The 20,000-nt window shown below is 56.1% G+C and overlaps 1 protein-coding gene across 1 annotated transcript in view; it reads left to right on the top strand.

Moving 5' to 3' along the window:
* lrp6 (low density lipoprotein receptor-related protein 6) overlaps positions 1 to 20,000 on the top strand; it is a 48,027-nt gene that overhangs the window by 20,217 nt on the left and 7,810 nt on the right. Inside the window, exons 4-19 of the mRNA XM_035401882.1 lie at positions 242 to 438; positions 2,491 to 2,625; positions 6,002 to 6,398; positions 7,566 to 7,737; positions 10,145 to 10,361; positions 10,732 to 11,021; positions 11,520 to 11,746; positions 11,950 to 12,134; positions 13,331 to 13,657; positions 13,917 to 14,119; positions 14,394 to 14,599; positions 14,990 to 15,180; positions 17,290 to 17,499; positions 17,593 to 17,718; positions 19,149 to 19,385; positions 19,813 to 19,923. Coding sequence (XP_035257773.1) covers positions 242 to 438; positions 2,491 to 2,625; positions 6,002 to 6,398; positions 7,566 to 7,737; positions 10,145 to 10,361; positions 10,732 to 11,021; positions 11,520 to 11,746; positions 11,950 to 12,134; positions 13,331 to 13,657; positions 13,917 to 14,119; positions 14,394 to 14,599; positions 14,990 to 15,180; positions 17,290 to 17,499; positions 17,593 to 17,718; positions 19,149 to 19,385; positions 19,813 to 19,923 — 3,431 coding nt within the window. The remainder of the gene's footprint in view (positions 1 to 241; positions 439 to 2,490; positions 2,626 to 6,001; positions 6,399 to 7,565; positions 7,738 to 10,144; positions 10,362 to 10,731; positions 11,022 to 11,519; positions 11,747 to 11,949; positions 12,135 to 13,330; positions 13,658 to 13,916; positions 14,120 to 14,393; positions 14,600 to 14,989; positions 15,181 to 17,289; positions 17,500 to 17,592; positions 17,719 to 19,148; positions 19,386 to 19,812; positions 19,924 to 20,000) is intronic.

Below are 20,000 nucleotides of genomic sequence, written 5' to 3' on the forward strand. Positions count from 1 at the left end.
ATCTCTCAGCTTTACCGCACCCCTCTGCCCCTTACCCTATTACTGTCCCACTCCCCTTCTGCCTGACCCAATACTAAAATAGATTGTTTAGTATTGCCTCTAGAATGGTTTATAATGGTTATCTCCTGTTTCTGTCTGTTTGTGTTTGTGTGCGCGCGTGCGCGCGTGCTTGTGTATATGTGTGTGCGTGCCTGTGTGTGTGTGTGTGCGTGCGCGCGTGCCTGTGTGTGTGTGCTCACAGGGAGGTGGTAGTGAAAGGCTCCCTGCCTCACCCCTTCGCCCTGACGCTGAGCGAGGACACGCTGTTCTGGACGGACTGGAACACGCACTCCATCCACTCCTGCCACAAGGGCACGGGCGAGGACCGGCGCGAGGTGCACACCAACATCTTCTCCCCCATGGACATCCACGTCTTCAGCCAGAACCGACAGCCCCTGGGTAGGCCAATCACAGCGCAGCCGCGCACAGCTGCAGCCAATCACGCACCTGCCCCGCACCTGTCACTAGCACAGCAACCGATCACACAGGCCCGTTGACTTTCACAAGGGTCTCCCTAGTGATTGGCCATCTCTGGTGCTGTTCTCTCTTATTTGATCGTCCATGACCAGCACCACTGTACCCCCCGTCTCAGTGCATCCTGAGTCCATCCTGCCTGGCCTCAGCCCTGGGGGAGACACACACAGACTCTGCACCTGGCTCGGTTATGCAGGAGGAGCAGCTTCCTGCCTCTCCTCCCTGGGCATTTTTGTTGTTTCTGAGGGCGAAGCAGTGCGTGTTTTTGTGGGGTTTTTGTGCACCGATGCTGCTCTTCAGAAGCCATTAGAGCACAATCACCTTGCTGCTGCTCCCCCCAGCGGGCCGGGACACAAAGGGCCCTGTGTCCCCCCCCCCCCCCCCCCCCCTCCCCCCCCCCCCCCCCCCCCCCCCCCCCAGAATGCGGGGAATCCGCGATGGTGGGGGGGGGGAGAGCCGTGCCGGACTGGGGGCCCGCCCTGGCGTAGGCCTCAGGTTGCAGGCCCCACTCCCACGGCCCACAGAGACCTGCTTGTGTGGGACGTCCCGCACGGGGAGGGGAGGGGGCTGGGGGGTTATCCATTCCATTTTTAGGAATTCAGAGCACTGAAAAATATTTAAGTTACTCTTTTTAATCGTTTTTATGATTTAAATAGTTTTATGGTTTAGGGTTACTGAAGTGGGAAAGCTTCATCAGTGGGGGTAAATATATGCTGTTTAATTGCTGGCACAGTTTGGAGGTGAAAGTGAGGTGTGTGAGGAGGTGGAAAGTGAGGTGTGTGAGGAGGTGAAAGTGAGGTGTGTGAGGAGGTGAAAGTGAGGTGTGTGAGGAGGTGAAAGTGAGGTGTGTGAGGAGGTGAAACTGAGGTGTGTGAGGAGGTGAAAGTGAGGTGTGTGAGGAGGTGAAACTGAGGTGTGTGAGGAGGTGAAAGTGAGGTGTGTGAGGAGGTGAAACAGGTGTGTGAGGAGGTGGAAAGTGAGGTGTGTGAGGAGGTGAAAGTGAGGTGTGTGAGGAGGTGAAAGTGAGGTGTGTGAGGAGGTGAAAGTGAGGTGTGTGAGGAGGTGAAAGTGAGGTGTGTGAGGAGGTGAAACTGAGGTGTGTGAGGAGGTGGAAAGTGAGGTGTGTGAGGAGGTGAAAGTGAGGTGTGTGAGCTGCAGTTGAAGGCGAGGTCACACAGGTAGAACTGAAACAGCCTCAGGTTCACCCAGAGCGTGTGAGGGAGGACGCAGTCGCCCTGCTGTGCTCAGGCTGCCAGCGACGGCCCCATTCAGCACGCCGCGTCACATGACACGCCACTCACGGTACGCAGAGAGCTGGCCCCGCCCACTCACGGTACGCAGAGAGCTGGCCCCGCCCACTCACGGCACGCAGAGCGCTGGCCCCGCCCACTCACGGGGCTCACGCTCCGGTTTTCCAGCATGTTCTTTTTAACTGTGTGAGGGGATGGGGGAGCGCCCAACGCTACGCTGACGGAGTGCGTGACATTTCCCCGTCTTCTCTCTTCCGGTCCGGACCGCCCAGGCTCTTAGGCTCTCTATTTTTAAAGCATACCAGACTGAAACCCCAAACCCCCCCCTACCCCCCGCCCTCACACGGGACCTGTAGGTATAACCTCCACACTGAAGAGACACACAACAGTGGGAGCACTGAGGTGTCCTGTTTCAGGAAGTTTGCTGCTGACATGGATCCGCTGGGCTGTTTGTGCCCCAGTAAAAGGACACCGGGGGCCGGGGGAGAGCAGTCCGGCTGTTTCCTGTCGCCGTGCAGCTTCCTCTGCGCGCACGTTTACTGCAGTAGGGTGTGTGTGTCCTCACCGCTCCTGTGTAAACGCTGTGCTGTGCGCTTGAGCTGGAGCTGTCTTCAGCACTGTGGTGTGTCGCTGCGCCTGTGTGTGTGTGTGTGAGTATGTGTGTGTAAGTGAGGTGTGTGTTTGTCTGTGTGTGTGACCGGGGTTCTGTTCCTGCCTCCGTTTCCAGCGGCGACCAGCCCCTGCATGCTGAAGAACGGCGGCTGCTCGCACCTGTGTCTGCTCTCCCCTGTGAAGCCCTTCTACCAGTGCGCCTGCCCCACCGGCGTGCAGCTGCTGGACGACCACAGGACCTGCAGAGAGGGTGAGTCTCTACTGCTTCCTGCTGCACTGCCGTCATCTCATAATACAAATACTATCTCTGCTGCCCTGCTACCTGCTGCACTGCTGTCATCTCTGTACACAAATACTATCTCTGCTGCCCTGCTACCTGCTGCACTGCTGTCATCTCTGTACACAAATACTATCTCTGCTGCCCTGCTACCTGCTGCACTGCTGTCATCTCTGTACACAAATACTATCTCTGCTCCCCCTGTCCTCTATCAGATCCTCTACTTCTCTGCTAGATATCTGTTGCCCCTCTCTTTACTGGAGTAAAATGTCTTCCCTGTCCTACCCTCTGAACTGCCCTTTCTGCCAAATAACCTCCTCTGCTTCTGCATATTGGAATTTGGCCTGCTTCCTGCTGCCCTCTCTGCAGAAATACTGTCTCTGCTGCTCCTCCGTTCTCTACGGGAGGCTGTTCTGTTCTTTTGTCGGATTTTGTCAGTCTTGTTATGAGCGCAGAAGTGTGTTTTTCTGCCCCCCGCTGATTGTGGGTTTCTCTTTAAGCGTCTCGCTGGCCGAGCGCAGGAGTGACCTCGCGTGACTCCGCGGCGCGGGCGCGGGCCGTCTGAACGCGTTGGCGGCTCTCTCCCGCGCTCACAGTGAAGCGAAACGCCTCTGAGCTGCGCAGTCGCTGCTCACAGTGAAGCGAAACGCCTCTGAGCTGCGCAGTCGCTGCTCACAGTGAAGCGAAACGCCTCTGAGCTGCGCAGTCGCTGCTCACAGTGAAGCGAAACGCCTCTGAGCTGCGCAGTCGCTGCGTTCAGCGCCGGCTTTGAGCACACAGCTGTTGCGCAAACGCAGCCGTATTTCCAGGAGTTCGTCCTCCTGAATCGCTTCGCGTGTCGTGAGCTGTGAACGGCTTCAGTTCTCGTTTCCAAGTGCATGTTTCTGTTCTGTAAGGGGGGGGGGGAGGCGCCATTTTAACCAGAACTTGTATCAATGTATCAAAAACATCTCGAGCCGTTCTGTGAAAACATCAGCGGTCCCGCAGTTTAGCAATAAGGAACTAAATCGCCAACGGCTTCTATTTTGACGGTTCCGTAGAACTGTAGAAGAGTTTTTCCGCTGAATTTCTTAGAATGTATTCGGAAAGCTGGTATGTCCGGTTGTTTCAGTTTCCTTGCTGGTGGATCTGTTGACAACAGAAATTACCGGAACCACACTTAAAAAAAAATATATATTTTTTTATTATATTAAAAAAAACATACGGTTGGCCAATTTCTGTGCTTTAGTAAGGTCAGTTGTATGGTTATTTTTCTGGGTGATCTGTTTATTATGATAAATAAAATGTATGTGCGGAGGTTTAAAAAAAGAAGGAAGCCCATAGGATGTTTTCTGGCAGTTGAGCTGTCCTGCGTTGGGGAGTGTTGGGCTGTAACTGTACCTCTGGGTTTTTGGATGTGTCAGGAGTCATGTTGCCTCTCTGGTCTGTCGGTGGACTTGAGGAGAAACAGATGACTTTGGGGGAGAGGGGGCGTGGCCTGTTTCAGGAGCCCCGCCCCCATGTTATCTCTGATTGATGGTCCCCGCAGCCAAAGGTGACGGGGGCCGCCCTGCGGTTGCCGTGGCGATGCAGGTTTGTTGCTCGGCTGTGCGGATACTTGGGCACTCTCTGTTCCCCCTGTCCTCTGTGTCCTCGTTTTGTTTCAGTGCCCCCTAAACACCCCCCTGCACCCCCCCACTCTCGCTCTGTGGTGGGGGGGTGGGGGGGTGGGGGGCTTTTGTCGGTGGTGGTCACATGTGTAACTGCGCACAATGCCCCTTTCACCGCCTGCTTTTCTTCATCCCTCTCTCTTTTCTGCCCTCCTCTTCCCTTCCTCTCCTGGTTACTTTCACAAAAAAAAAAAACAATTCCAAAGAATTCCACAAAAATCAAACTTGTACTTTGTTTTCAAATTGGGATTCTCGCATTTGTAGATGACTGTAAATTATTGCCACTTGCACCCATAGAATGTGGCAGAATGAAAAATATTACGAGTGACATTTACAATTCCAAAATCTGCCATTTTTAATGTTACATCGTTTATGTGCTTATTTCTTTTTAAAAACCTGCCTGACAGCATTCAGCGATGCGCCTGAATGTTTGTGAAAGGACGTGTTAAACCTTTTGCGTCTGAAGCGTCTGTTGGGGTGAATTTGAGCGGAATTTCAGGGCCTGGCCGTGGCGCAGGCCGTCCGGGCCGAGCCCTGAGAACTGAATTATGGGTATTGTTTGGCCCTCCGCTCAGCCCCGCCCACCGGGCAGACAATGGCGGACGGAGGCGTCTAACTGCACATGGAGAACGCCGCCAATTTGTTAGCTGCTGTATGCACACGGCTGTGTCCTAACCCTAACCCTGCCCTTCCGGAGCGGCCAATCAGAAGGAGGCGGAGGGTTATATGAAGTCGTTCTGATCTCTCTGCCTGTGCTTATCGGTCAGCTAACGTGGGGCAGATGTGACGAAGGTGTGCTGGGTTTCTGTCCTTTGCACAGAGGCTGTGTTAAGCTGCCCCGCTCAGCCGCGTTGGGGTACTTGTCTGTGGGACGGACCGCGTTCCCTGCCGGCTGAACACTGCGATTTCACAGGACTGGTCACCTGTTAAGGGCTCAGTCCCTACCTGGGCTCGTTTTGTGGGGGAGCTGTAGATTCTGGGCGAATAGGCCTGTGTGACAGCCTGTCTGTAAAAGGCAGGATACAGAAATCAAGGCCGATTGGTCTGTTGATTGACTGACTGACTGACTGACTGACTGACTGATTGATAGATTGATTGAGGCTGTGCGTGACGTGTGGATCGCGAGCCGTTGTCGTGGCGATCAGACGGGCTGCGTTGGCTGGAGGTGCAGGAGGTGCTGAGGGCTCCTCTGCTCCAGCGTTTGAAAGGCTTTCAGGCTCTGCTACCACCAGCGGGAGGATGGGGGTCTGGGTGCTGGGGGTGGGGGGTGGGGGGGGTGGGGGTGCCCTTTGTTGTCCAGCACCGGCCCATCTGATGGGGTGGGGGCCTGTGGGGGGGGGCCTGTATGGGGGAGAGGCAGCGTTGGTCATGCCTGATTACTCAAAGTGGATCCTGATTGAATTCTTCAAAGAGGGGTTCATCAGGAGGGTTTGAGGGTACAGAGCTGCCCCCCTGCCCTGTCCCCCCGTCCCCCCGTCCCCTCACACAGAAGGGAATGTGGGTGTCAGAGTGGACGGGGACACCCACACCCACGGCTCCTTCCTTTGTTAGAGTCTCTGTGGCATTCGTACGTATTGATATTTTTGTGTGACTGTAAGTCTAACCTACCCGTCCTCCTCTGTCTCTACTGCGTGCTATTCCTCTGCCTGCTCGGGTCGCTTGGTGCCGTTACCCATAATGCCCCTGTGTCTCCCGTGCAGGCGCCACCCAGCTGCTGCTCCTGGCGCGGCGGACGGACCTCCGGCGCATCTCGCTGGACACGCCCGACTTCACCGACATCGTCCTGAAGGCGGAGGACATCCGGCACGCCATCGCCATCGACTACGACCCGGTGGAGGGGCTGGTGTACTGGACGGACGACGAGGTGCGGGCCATCCGCCGCGCCCGCCTGGACGGCGCCGACGGGCAGCTGGTGGTGACCTCGCAGGTCAGCCACCCCGACGGCATCGCCGTGGACTGGGTCGCCCGCAACCTGTACTGGACCGACACCGGCACCGACCGCATCGAGGTCACCCGCCTCAACGGCACCATGCGCAAGATCCTGGTGTCCGAGGACCTGGACGAGCCCCGCGCCATCGCGCTGGACCCCGTGGCAGGGTGGGTATGCGCCGGCGCGGGCACGGGTGCATACGGGCGGGCACGGGCGGGTACAGGCAGATTTGGGCGGGTATGGGCCCGCTTTCTCTGGGTGCTCCTGCTGCAGTCACTGCGTGAGGAAATGAATCGGAGAACGTGCAGCTGCCGTCGTCATGGTTTCCTCACCTTAAATAGATCAGTGTAGGTCGGGGCCCCGGCTGCAGTTGTTTCTAATCTCAACCAATAGGAGGGGCCGACTGCGGGCTGGGCGGGGCCTGTCACGCTGTCTGTCAGTGAGTCAGAGTGGCTGGACTTCATTCCTCACTCAGACAGCGAGTGGGGGAAGGTGTGGGGGGGGGGGGGGGGTATTAGCTGGAGCCCTGCCAGCCCTGTGTATTCCGCTGGCTCCCTCTGGACCTGCCTGTCACACGGGACAATGAGAGCTTTGGGGTAACAGGCGTCCCCCCCTCCCCGCGAGCACCCAGCCGCTGATGACGGGGTTCGGATACGGCTGCCCCGCTCCGTCAGCTGTGAGCGACAGCGACCGGGGGGCATGCTGGGTATCCCGCCGCGTGCGTCCGTCCGTCCGTGTGCGTCACAGCGCGCGGCGCCGGGGGCGGAGTCTGTGGGCGCAGTGGAGCGTGGGAGAAAACCCCGAGCGCTGGAATGTCTGCTTTTGATTCGCTGAGACCTGAATTTCCACATGCCTGAGAACGCGGCAGAATCCCGGGGATGCGTTAGCGTTAGCGCTTAGCCCTTATCGGCCGGCGCGTCGCCCGCACGGGAAGGTCAGCGCGTCAGACGCGTCGCTCCTGTGCGATTAGCGATAGAAACACGGCGTGATGCTGTCAGAACGTGACAAAGGGCCTCATCTCACAGTCGTGACTCACCAAATGCATAGTGGGGAAACGCTTTGAGAAAACGAGAGATAACAGAGAACACGCCACTGAAAAGGCACGCTGTCTGAAAATGATACTGAAAAAACAAATAAAATAAAAAAGGCCAGTCTGAGTATTTGTGGTAACTGTTTTAAGTAAGGCGTGTCTGTGTGTGTTTTCTCTGAGGTTTAACCTGGGCAGCAGTGTAGCATAAGGAGCTCTCTGTTGCTGAATTACTCTGAATTATTATTTGCGACTTTAATGTCACCTCAGTGTTCCCATCCCTCTGACATCACTTCCTGTTCTGCAGGTACATGTACTGGACGGACTGGGGCGAGATCCCCAAGATCGAGCGGGCGGCTCTGGACGGCACGGACCGCGTGGTGATGGTCAACACCTCCCTGGGCTGGCCCAACGGCCTGGCGCTGGACTACGCTGAGAGCAAGATCTACTGGGGAGACGCCAAGACCGACAAGATAGAGGTGAGGGGCACGACCCTGGTCTTCCTCCACCCCCTTATGAACACATGATTTGCTCTGCCATAGTCTTCCTCAAGACACTTATGAGGACATGATGTTCTTCCATAGTCTTCAACACCCTTATAAGCACACACTGTGTTCAGCCATAGTCTTGCTCAATACCCTGATGTGTTCAGCCATAGTCTTGCTGAACACCCTTATGAACCCTTGATGTGTTCAGCCATGGTCTTGCTGAACGCCCTTATGAACACCCTGCTGTGTTCAGCCATAGTCTTGCTGAACGCCCGTATGAACACATGATGTGTTCAGCCATGGTCTTGCTGAACCCCCTGCTGCGTGCAGTACAGTGCTCTCCTGCCCTTGGCTGGTACCGCAGTGCGTGTTGTTAGCGGTGACCGTTGCCAGGGGCTCGGGGCCAGACTTCCTGTTACCCATAATAAGCTTTAATTACACACGCGGGGGAGCGCTGGCAGCCACGCCGCTCTGTGTCCAGGGCTTTTACTGCGGCTCCCTCTGCTTACTCACCAGTGCTGAGTAAAGCACATTAATGCTAATGACATGAAAGCAAGTCAGTGCTGTAAATAACACCCGAGTCTCACTGGGTAGCTGTGGATGTCTTCTTTCTTAACACTTGTTCTGTGTGGCTTTTTCATCTGCTCTCAGGTGGTGTTTTGGGGGGGGGGGTGTGGGGGGATTTGGGATGGTCCCCTAACACTCTCTGCTCTGAGGTGGTATTTGAGATGGGCGGGTGGGTGGTGGTAATGGGGGGGTTTGGGACGGTCCCCTGACTCTCTCTGCTCTGAGGTGGTGTTTGGGATGGGGGGGTTTGGGACGGTCCCCTGACTCTCTCTGCTCTGAGGTGGTGTTTGGGATGGGGGGTGGGAGGTGTGGGGGGGTTTGGGACCGTCCCCTGACTCTCTCTGCTCTGAGGTGGTGTTTGTGGTGAAGCCCACATCTGGTTCCTATTGCTGCCTCTGTGCAGCTGTGGTCTGCTCTGTTTAGAATAGCCCCAGAATGTGAAACCAACACCACAGTGTGGCCTGGGCTTCCAAACCAGCACAGGCCCTCAGCCGTGTGTGTGTGTGTGAGAGGATATTGTGTGTGTGTGTGTGTGTGTGTGTGTATGTGTGTGAGGATGGTGTGTGTATGTGTGTGTGAGAGGATGTGTGTGTGTGTGAGAGAGAGAGAGGATATTGAGTGTGTGTGTGTGTGTGTGAGGATGGTGTGTGTATGTGTGTGTGTGAGAGGATGGTGTGTGTGTGTGGGTGAGAGAGAGAGAGAGAGATGGTGTGCGTCCAAGCATGTTTGTGTTTGTGTGTGTGTGTGTATATATATGTGTGTGTGTGTGCGTACGTGCATGTGTGTGTGAGAGAGAGAGTGTGTGCGTGATGTTGACTGCAGTTCTAGAATACAATGGGATAAATGGTTGGGTTAGTATGATGGTTAGTAGATGGTGAATTGTCACAGTTGAGTGGTCTTGATCCTGTGTTGGAATTTGGGGAGAAACTGAAGGTATTGCAGTTTCTGCAGTCCCCACTTTACTCCGGATTATTCCAAACACTCTGGTGAGCTCAACTGGACCGAGGGCAGGCCTTCCAGCTTAAAAAACAAATAAGATACAACTCCAGCTAGTGGCTCAGAAACGTCTGGAAACAATAAAAACTGCACCATTCGGCCAGAAATGTAACCCAGAAAAGTATTCCTGGTGGGGGTAAGGGGGGGGGGGGGGTGAAAATATATTTGAGTGTAGTATTTCAGGAGTGCAGAGATGCCAGAGAGAGAGAGAGAGGCAGCGGCCTGTGCGTTGGGTGAGGTTACTGAGAGAGGCTCCATCTTGCAGAAAGGGCTTTAGTTTCCGTGATTATTTGGGAAGCTGTCCCTCTTGGCTTCCTCTGCTGCAGCCAGAGCACATTTGAAGTTCCTCATTTTGAGGCCTGTGTTCCTCTTGGGCCCCAGGGCACAGGAATGGTGTGTGTGTGTGTGTGTGTGTGTGTGCGTGTGCGTGTGCGTGTGTGTGTGCGTGTGCGTGTGCGTGTGTGTGTGCGTGTGCGTGTGCGTGTGCGTGTGCGTGTGCGTGTGCGTGTGCGTGTGCGTGTGCGCGCGCGCGTGTGCGTGTGTGCGTGTGAGTTCTGTTACTATCCAAACTCACGTATCCAGGTCCCACTCCTGCACATGCTGTGAATATTTACCCTTTTACAATGAAGGACACAGAGGGGTACAGTGAATGTTTCGTATTGTTTTTGGATGTCCGTCCTGGTGGAAGGTGCAGTGGTACTGGTTCAGAATGATGTGTGAATATTCAGAATGATGTGTGAATGTTCTGGTGAGATGTTCGGAAGCCTGGGTAGCCAATCAGCATCCAGGATCTTGGCCCCGCGTGTTCTCCAAAGCTGTGGTGTTTGCGGCGCAGGTGATGGACATGGACGGGACGGGGCGGCGGGCGCTGGTGGAGGACAAGCTGCCCCACATCTTCGGCTTCACGCTGCTGGGCGACTTCGTGTACTGGACCGACTGGCAGAGGCGGAGCATCGAGCGCGTGCACAAGCGCTCGGCCGAGCGTGAGGTCATCATCGACCAGCTGCCCGACCTCATGGGCCTCAAGGCCACCTACGTGCACAAGACCTTCGGTGAGCGTCCCCCGAGTCCGCAGCCTGTGTCCTCACGGGAGGAGCACTGCCGGGCTTCACTGTGTGCAGTCACATTGTATTTGGTGAGGGAGGGGGCGGGATCTAGGTCCCCACAAGTGGGAGGAGTATGTTATTCGCTGGGTGTGCTGTCAGTCAGGCAGTGCGCAGTCACTCATTGGTCGTCTCCCCGGTGTGATCTCTGAATCTGTCCTCCCTGGCAGCCGTAAACAGTCCTGGCTACTTACGCCAGGGATCTGCGGTCTGCTGGTTTAGTTAACCCGTTTTGAACCTGCACTTCTGCCTCCTGATTGGGCGATTAGTCTCTGAATCTGAATGTGTTTTTGGTGTGCGCTCCGCCCCCCCCCCCCAGGCACGAACCCGTGCGCGGAGAACAACGGCGGCTGCAGCCACCTGTGCCTGTTCCGGCCGCAGGGCGTGCAGTGCGCCTGCCCCATCGGCCTGGAGCTGATCGGGGACCTGAGCACCTGCATCGTGCCCGAGGCCTTCCTGCTCTTCTCCCGCCACACCGACATCCGCCGCATCTCCCTGGAGACCAACAACAACAACGTGGCCATCCCGCTCACCGGCGTCAAGGAGGCCTCCGCCCTCGACTTCGACGTGACCGACAACCGCATCTACTGGACCGACATCACGCTGAAGGTGAGGGGAACGCGCTGCCCCCCCCCGCTGGTGCCCCCCCCTCCCCCACCGCAGCCGGGCTGAGTAAGGGGCTCCAGTGAGCCCCCGTCTGGAAATAAACTGACTCTCTCTGTTTCTCTCTCTCTCTCCGGCTGCTGGATGAGGGCTTTATCTGCTCTCTCTCCTCGCTCGCTCGCTCACACGCAGCCTCTTTTTGCTTTTGTGCGTTTTTTTTTCCTTCCCCTTCTTCTTTTAATGATTATATTTGCAGAGTGGAGGGAAGGGGAGACCTGATATCAAAGTCAAATTTTAAATCTTCCAGCTTTTTTTTTCTTCTTAAGAATAGAAATCCAAATATTAGAAGGTAATTAGTTGTACTGAAGAGAACCCACAGGCAGCCCTCTCTCTCTCTCTCTCTCTCACACACGCACCCCGGATCCTTACCCTCCTCCGCTCTCCTCTGCGTGTTTCCTGTCTGTCTGTCTGACTGAGCGGTGTGTTCCTGTGTTTCCTGTGCAGACCATCAGCAGGGCCTTCATGAATGGCAGTGCGCTGGAGCACGTGGTGGAGTTCGGCCTGGATTACCCAGAGGGCATGGCGGTGGACTGGCTGGGGAAGAACCTGTACTGGGCCGACACCGGGACCAACCGCATCGAGGTGGCCAAGCTGGACGGGCAGCACCGGCAGGTCCTGGTGTGGAAGGACCTGGACAGCCCTCGAGCTCTGGCTCTGGACCCGGCCGAGGGGTAGGGCCCGGTTTCAGCGCTCACCCACAGGGGGCGCTACAGCTCTGCTTATGAGAATGATCTCTTTTAGCCATGGTTTGCCGTTCGAAATCTATTGCACACAGGAGCAGATATCCAGTATTACAGGGACACCTTTAAATCATTTGAATCTAGCGTTGAATTATTTATTTTTTTGTAATTGCTTTTATCCAATCGCATTTCAGCTTCATGTACTGGACCGAGTGGGGGGGCAAGCCCAAAATCGACCGCGCGGCCATGGACGGGACGGGCCGCATCACCCTGGTGCCCAACGTGGGACGGGCCAACGGCCTGACCATCGACTACGCCGAGCGGCGGCTGTACTGGACCGACCTGGACACCACGCTCATCGAGTCGTCCAACATGCTGGGTGAGCCCTTAAATCCCTCTCTCTCCTCTCTCTGTCCCTCTCTTTCTCTTTCTCTCTTTCTCCCCCTCTCCCTCTCTCTCTCCCTCTCCCCCTCTCTCAATGTACTTTTTTTCCCCAATTCAGTGTGCTTTATTGGCATGAAATATGCATGGTACAGATTGCCACAGCAAACCAGAATCACAGCCGTGGTCCCGCCTTTATCGCTTGTCAATCTGAACAAACATGTGGGGGGGGCAAGTGAATGCGTCATGATAAATGAAATAACAGAATTAAGTGGTTTGAATTCAAAAGTAACAGTCAACAAAAAAAAGCAGTGAATTGAAAGCACACAGCAGTAGATGGCACGACTCACTGCGGCAGTGGAAACAGCAGACCCCGGAGTGCATTGTGGGTAATTCCGTATGACGCAGACTCTGGGTTGACATTCCTGCAGTCCTCCTCTGTTTGTGTCCTTTCTCTCTCTCTCCTGTGAGAAAGAGAATCCGCGGGCTCTGCGTGGCTGTCGGCGAGCGGCGTGGTTCTGCGGTCCAGTCAGGTTTGATTACGCGTTCCCTGTGTGTGAGGTACAGACTCACAGAGACCCAACGTGTTCTCAATTAGGAGCTCCAGAGAGCCGCTCCACGGGCCTCAGACGCCAGGGTGTGGAACACAACGCTCTCGCTGCTCATGTGGCTTCGGTTTGGGCCAGAGGTTCCAGCCCAGTGCCCAGCTCTGCTGTGGAACAGGCTAAAGCCAAATAGCGCTGTTATATCACGCTTACGCACTGAGCGTGCCCAAGGCTCGCAGTCATATCAGCTTATAGGGGTATGTTACAGGAGGGGGAGGGGGAGGGGTAGATAGCCCTCAGTGGTGAATCTCACTGGTATGAGATTTTTTTTTTGTTTTTGCTCACAGAAGTTAGGTTTAGTAATATTAGTGAAGATAATGGAGTTGTGTTTATGTGCTTTTATGAGAAGCCGGAGCAATTCGCATTAAGGGGGGGGGGGGAATTGCCCCCCCCCCCCACCCCCACCCCCACCACCACCCAGTGCGTGCACCTGGGTACTGCCCGGCAGCCGTCTTGCACCAGAGCGCTCTGCCCACATTGGCTTGGGTGGAGAGGCAGGAAGTAATAAAGCTGTCTGCGGCGGTATGGAGCGTGTGGCTGTTAACTCTCCTGCCTGACTCGCGGATGTTACTCGCTTTCGCGCACGCAGGCCAGGAGCGGGAGGTGATCGCGGACGACCTGCCGCACCCCTTCGGCCTCACGCAGTACCAGGACTACATCTACTGGACGGACTGGAGCCAGCGCAGCATCGAGCGCGCCAACAAGACCAGCGGGCAGAACCGCACGGTCATCCAGGGCCACCTGGACTACGTGATGGACATCCTGGTGTTCCACTCGTCCCGCCAGGGCGGCTGGAACGCCTGCGCCTCCACCAACGGCCACTGCTCCCACCTGTGCCTGGCCGTGCCCGTCAGCAGCTACGTGTGCGGCTGCCCCGCCCACTACTCGCTCAACGCCGACAACAAGACCTGCAGCCGTGAGTGGGAGGGGCTCACGGGGTTAGGGGAGGGGCCACGCGGGGTTAGGGGAGGGGCCTCGCGGGGTTAGGGGAGGGGCCTCATCGGCCGCGGCAGGGGGGCGGCAGGGTTAGGGGAGGGGCCTTGTCAGCAGCAACAGGGAGAGAGGGGGCGGGGTTAGGGGAGGCAGGGAGGAGGCTGAGATGCGTTATATCCCCCTTGGTGTGACAGATAGCGACTTTTTAATCAGACACCCCCCCCCCTCCTCCCCCCCCCCAGCTCCCACGTCCTTCCTGCTGTTCAGCCAGAAGACGGCCATTAACCGCATGGTGATGGACGAGCAGCAGAGCCCCGACATCATCCTGCCCATCCACAGCCTGCGCAACGTGCGGGCCATCGACTACCACCCGCTGGACAAGCACCTGTACTGGATCGACCTGAAGCAGAACGCCATCCGCCGCTCCCAGGAGGACGGCAACCAGGTACCCCGCCCTGCCGTTCTCTCGCTGAACTTTCCGTGAGACGTGCGTCCAAACTTGAAATCCAAGCTCGAGTGAATTTGTTGTGCACCTGTATTCTGTTTTGCGAAGCGCCTGGTTATCCCTGTTTAAAGTGGTCAGGTGCGCCATGCTGTTTTAACTTCGTCAGGTCTGAGACGTATTTTACCAGTGGCGTCCTTGAAAGAGGCCTTTTGAAGTGCTAGGGTTCCTGGCTGTGGTCCATCGCTGACCCCCCCCTTCCCCTGCCCCCCCCCAGAGCATGACGGTGGTGTCCAGCACGGCGGGCAGCCTGGGCCTGCAGCCCTATGACCTCAGCATCGACATCTACAGCCGCTACATCTACTGGACCAGCGAGGCCACCAACGTGATCAACGTCACGCGCACCGACGGGCAGCGGGTGGGCGTGGTCCTGCGCGGGGAGCACGACAAGCCCCGCGCCATCGTGGTCAACCCCGAGAGGGGGTGAGTCCTGCGCCTGTCCCGCTCACGCGCGCACACACACACACACATACACGTATGCATACGCACACACAGACCCTTCCTGTGCAGTAGGCTGGCTGTGCTTTCATGTGTAGCGTTCGCACCTGTACCTGTAAGGTAAGTAGGCTGGGTTTTCCCAGGTCATTGTGAGTAATAGAGTAACTGAGCAATGGCAGAGTAACTATGAGTACTGGCAGAGTTCTAGCATACTATTGTACTAGAGTAATAGAGTAACTGCATAATGGAACAGTAACTGAGTAATAGCAGACTGTGACAGTGTACCTGCTCCAGTTGTTGTCAGCTAATAGACTCCAGGTGTGTTCCAGGTGTGTCCCAGGTGCGTGCTCTGACCCGTGCCCCCTCTGTCCGCAGGTACATGTACTTCACCAACCTGCAGGAGCGCTCGCCCAAGATCGAGCGTGCGGCGCTGGACGGGACGGAGCGGGAGGTGCTGTTCTTCAGCGGGCTGGGCAAGCCCGTCGCCCTGGCCATCGACAACCAGGTGGACAAGCTGTTCTGGGTGGACTCGGACCTGCGCCGCATCGAGAGCAGCGACCTGTCCGGTGAGCGCCCCGCCGTCCCGCCCACGTCTCAGATACCTGCCCCCAAAACCCCCCAGCCTAACCCACCCCCCTCCCTCTGAGTCACAGGTAGTGGCAACGGGAGGTTCTTTATTTCCTCTGAAAAGAAATGAAGAACAGCCAAGCTCACAAATAAAAAAACCACGCGCAATAAATGCCTAACCCTAACCCCTACCCCTCACCCCCCTGCCCCTCTCACCACCAAGGCCGCAGAATGAAGTTTTAAAAATACGTTGACTAGCCCAGCTGGGCAGGAAAATGTTGGGGGAAAGCGAGGATAAAAACAGACAAACCAAAACTTGTGAGTGTTAATCCCCCAGAGCTGGGACTGTGCGGGGCTTTGGGTTTTGTCACGTCTCCTGGACTGGTTCTCGTCATGTGCAGGGCATTGTGGGATAGCCCCCAAATGCTAGCTCAGCTGCTCTCGGTGCCCAGTAAACAAACACAGCTGCTTATTTCCAAGTGCTGTTTACCGCTTTTGTGAGGTTTGTACTTTTTTTCCCTTTTATTTTAAACACACAAGAAACCTCTTTTAACAGTGCTGTTTGGACCATGTGCTGATTGTCATTTCAAGTTTTTCCATGGGGTTGTACAAAACCAAAACGTTAGTGGTGGAAAATTCATGTTTTTTTCTCCCTTTCTATTTTTCCCAGTGAATGTTTAGGGGGGGAAGGGCTTTTTTGGGATGGGTCTTGTTTTTGTCTCCAGCACCAAACTGTAAGGAGAAATAGCCCATGTTTTTAAGCTTGTTTTAGTTTTGCCAACATCTTCTCCTTCTTGGGGACCCGGCCCCTGAAGATTTTGAAGCAGGCACCAATGAGGTGACATCATGGGGCTGCGTAGGCCAATCAGAGGGGGCGGGTGCCTTTTTCCCGTGCTCTGATTGGCCGGCAGGCAGCTGTGTGTGCAGTGAAGTGGAGCTGACACTCAGCACATTCCAGTGCCTCTCCAGCGCCCCACGCGCTCCCGACGGAATGCGGAATGCCCACCGTTCCGGTCGGAGCGGGGCGGGGGGGGAGGGAGAGCGGGGGCGGGGGGGGGGGGAGAGCGGGGGGGGGGGGGGGGGGGGGGAGGGAGAGCGGGGGGCGGGGGGGGGAGGTTAGAGCGGGGGCGGGGGCGGGGGGGTGTTATGGGTGACTCCTGAGTAACACAAACACAGTCCCCAGATTATTACTCTGCGCACTCCTGGTCCTGAAGTGAGGCCCAGTCTGCTTTGGTCTTTCAGGCGATCGAACGGCTAAAATAAAGAAGTAACAAATGGAGGATCCCATGGATCCGATCAGCCGCGGCATCCTGGCACGCCATTGGCCAGCCGGGCGGTGGCTAAATTTAGGCTGACGGGGGCCGTGATGCGGGTGGCTGTCATTAGCCTCCCCAGCAGATGTGTGTCCACCGCTCTGCTGTAAATAGCAGCAACGGGATGTGGTGGTTGGGGGTGTTCTTGGCTGGGAGGATTTTTAACCCACCGGCCCCCCCCCCCCCATACCACAACCCCCTCCGGAAAAGGAGTTTGGCTCAGAGGCCGCCTTCTAACCAGCAATACATTTGCACCCTGCCCCCCCCCCCCCCACCCCCCAAAAAAAAACCTCTCCGCAGAAGATCCTGTGAAGTCAGAGTGCGACTCCGCTGGCCGTCTCCAGACTCTTCCTTCGTTTGTTTTGGTCAGAATTGACCCCAAAGGGACGCGTAAATCTTTCACTGAGATATTACAAATGTGAAGTATGTCTAGACTCAAATATTTTAGTCTGGATCTCTAAAAAAAATAAAATTCCACTTTTTTCCAAGTAGTTGTATCAGATTTCAGCATATTTTGATAATTGGGTAGTTGTGCACGTGCACAGACACATGCGCACGTCTGCACAGTGAGGCCTCCCCCTTTCATGCCACACCTTTTTTTTTCAAGTTCAGCAGCTGTACCAGCGATTGTTACAACTTGTACCATAATGTACTTGTGATTTTTTGACCAATCAGCGACTGTCACTTTCCCCCCTTATCTAAAAAACCGCCCTTCCTTCCTTAAAATTCTCGTCCCCGCATTGGCCGGTCTGCCCTCAGTTAATGACCCCTCCCCCCTCCCCTTCTGTGCCGCAGGGGCCAACCGGATCGTGATCGAGGACTCCAACATCCTGCAGCCGGTGGGGCTGACGGTGTTCGGCAGCCACCTGTACTGGATCGACCGGCAGCAGCAGATGATCGAGCGCATCGACAAGACGACGCGCGAGGGGCGGACCAAGATCCAGGCCCGCATCGCCTCTCTGAGCGACATCCACGCCGTGCGCGAGATCGACATGGCCGACTACAGTGAGCCACCGCGCGGCGTTCCCTGTCTGTTAACCGCCCCGCCCCGGAGAGAGGGTCTCGTCACTCACGTTCTCTCTCCTCCGTTTCCCCCAGACAAGCACCCCTGCACCTCCGACAACGGCGGCTGCTCGCACATCTGCATCGTCAAGGGCGACGGCACCACGCGCTGCTCCTGTCCGGTCCACCTGGTGCTGCTGCAGGACGAGCTCTCCTGCGGCGGTAAGCCCCGCCCCCTTGCATCTCATTACTGCTGTGGTCAACCCCGCCCCTTGCATCTCATTACAGTGAAACCCCACCCCTTGCATCTCATGCAGTGAATCTCCGCCCCTTGCATCTCATTACAGTGAAACCCCACCCCTTGCATCTCATGCAGTGAATCTCCGCCCCTTGCATCTCATTACAGTAAAACCACGCCCCTTGCATCTCATTGGTGCTGTGGTGAACCCTGCCTCTTGCATCTCATCACAGTCAAGCCCCGCCCCCTCGGGATGCTAACTGGCTGCAGAGCAGCGCTCTCTGTGCTGTGCTCAGCGTGACTGTGCACCAGGAGCGCTCTCTGTGCTGTGCTCAGCGTGACTGTGCCTCAGCAGCGTTCTCTGTGCTGTGCTCAGCGTGACTGTGCCTCAGCAGCGTTCTCTGTGCTGTGCTCAGCGTGACTGTGCCTCAGCAGCGCTCTCTGTGCTGTGCTCAGCGTGACTGTGCCTCAGCAGCGCTCTCTGTGCTGTGCTCAGCGTGACTGTGCCTCAGCAGCGTTCTCTGTGCTGTGCTCAGCGTGACTGTGCCTCAGCAGCGCTCTCTGTGCTGTGCTCAGCGTGACTGTGCCTCAGCAGCGCTCTCTGTGCTGTGCTCAGCGTGACTGTGCACCAGCAGCGCTCTCTGTGCTGTGCTCAGCGTGACTGTGCCTCAGCAGCGCTGGGTGGAGAGGCTCGCTGGGGGGCGGCGGGCGGGAGGTTAAAGTGTTTAGTCTCGCGCGGGTTTCTGTGTGTCTCTGCGCACTGGCTTTAATCACGGCGAGCCCGTTCGCCACCGCAGCAGATGTCTGTGAAAGAGCAGCGAGCGCTGAAGTGCTGTCTGTGGCCCGAGCCGTCGACTGGGACCCGGCCTGAGCCAAGATGGCCCCTGAATACACGCTCTTAAAAGCGCGCAGGCGTTTGCACAGCCAAAGCAGAAGTGTATTTCTGTTTAAGTAGTGATCCCACAAAACAAGTGTTACTTAACGGCGCCTATAACCTGTATTTAGCCAGAAATTTAAACGTGGGTTTTAAAAAATGTTCAAATATATATTGACTCCCCAACAGCTATTAGAGCATGATTAATGAGGTTTGGTTTAATTATTAAAGAGCTGCATCCAATTAGTTTTTAAAAAGTTACATTTTTTGACTGGGGTGTCAAACCTGGAGGGCTGCTGTGTCTGCTGGTATTTGTAGTTTTCTTTCCATCAGAAGCCATTTGAGGCCTTGAGGACAAGGTGTATGGACTCTTTAGCCAATCAGTGACTCAAATGAGTCAGTGATGCTGAAAGGGACCACAAACGATCTGCGACTGTGACCCGTGTGGCTTTAAAGCTCTCCGGGGTGACTATGCACACCCCGTCCCACGCTGCGATCCCTGGTCCCTGATGTCCCCCCCCCTCGGTGTTCCCCCCCCAGAGCCCCCCACCTGCTCTCCGGAGCAGTTCTCCTGCGCCTCGGGGGAGGTGGACTGCATCCCGCAGGCGTGGCGCTGCGACGGATACCCCGAGTGCGACGACGGCAGCGACGAGCGGGACTGCCCCGTCTGCTCCTACTCCGAGTTCCAGTGCGACAGCCGGCAGTGCGTCGACATGAGCCTGCGCTGCAACGGCGAGGTCAACTGCCAGGACCGCTCCGACGAGAACAAGTGCGAAGGTAACCGCTCACCGCTAACCGGCGCAGGAACCTCCCCCTTCCTGTTTACAGGAGAATCAGAGCTCTGGCTGGAGTGGCCACTTACCGTAAACCTGGTGTAGAGGTACCACTAGGTCCTTTCCCATTGGTGTAGTTCTCATTTACCATAAAACCTGGTGTAGAGGTACCACTAGGTCCTTTCCCCTTGGTGTAGTTCTCATTTACCGTAAAACCTGGTGTAGAGGTACCACTAGGTCCTTTCCCCTTGGTGTAGTTCTCATTTACCATAAAACCTGGTGTAGAGGTACCACTAGGCTCGTTCCCCTTGGTGTAGTTCTCATTTACCATAAAACCTGGTGTAGAGGTACCACTAGGCTCTTTCCCCTTGATGTAGTTCTCATTTGCCGTAAAACCTGGTGTGTAAGCACTGCTTTATTCATTCATGCAGTTCGGTGCCCACCTGATCAGATCAGATGTGCGAACGGCCAGTGCATCGGGAAACACAAGAAGTGCGACCACAACACGGACTGCTCCGACAACTCTGACGAGCTGGGCTGCTGTGAGTAGAGTTCAGAATGCGTTTCTGTCTCATCTGAATTATTTCCTCTGTCGTCATGTCGGTGTATTAGAGAAGCG

This window comes from Anguilla anguilla, chromosome 19, assembly GCF_013347855.1.
Source record: "Anguilla anguilla isolate fAngAng1 chromosome 19, fAngAng1.pri, whole genome shotgun sequence".
NCBI lineage: Eukaryota > Metazoa > Chordata > Actinopteri > Anguilliformes > Anguillidae > Anguilla > Anguilla anguilla.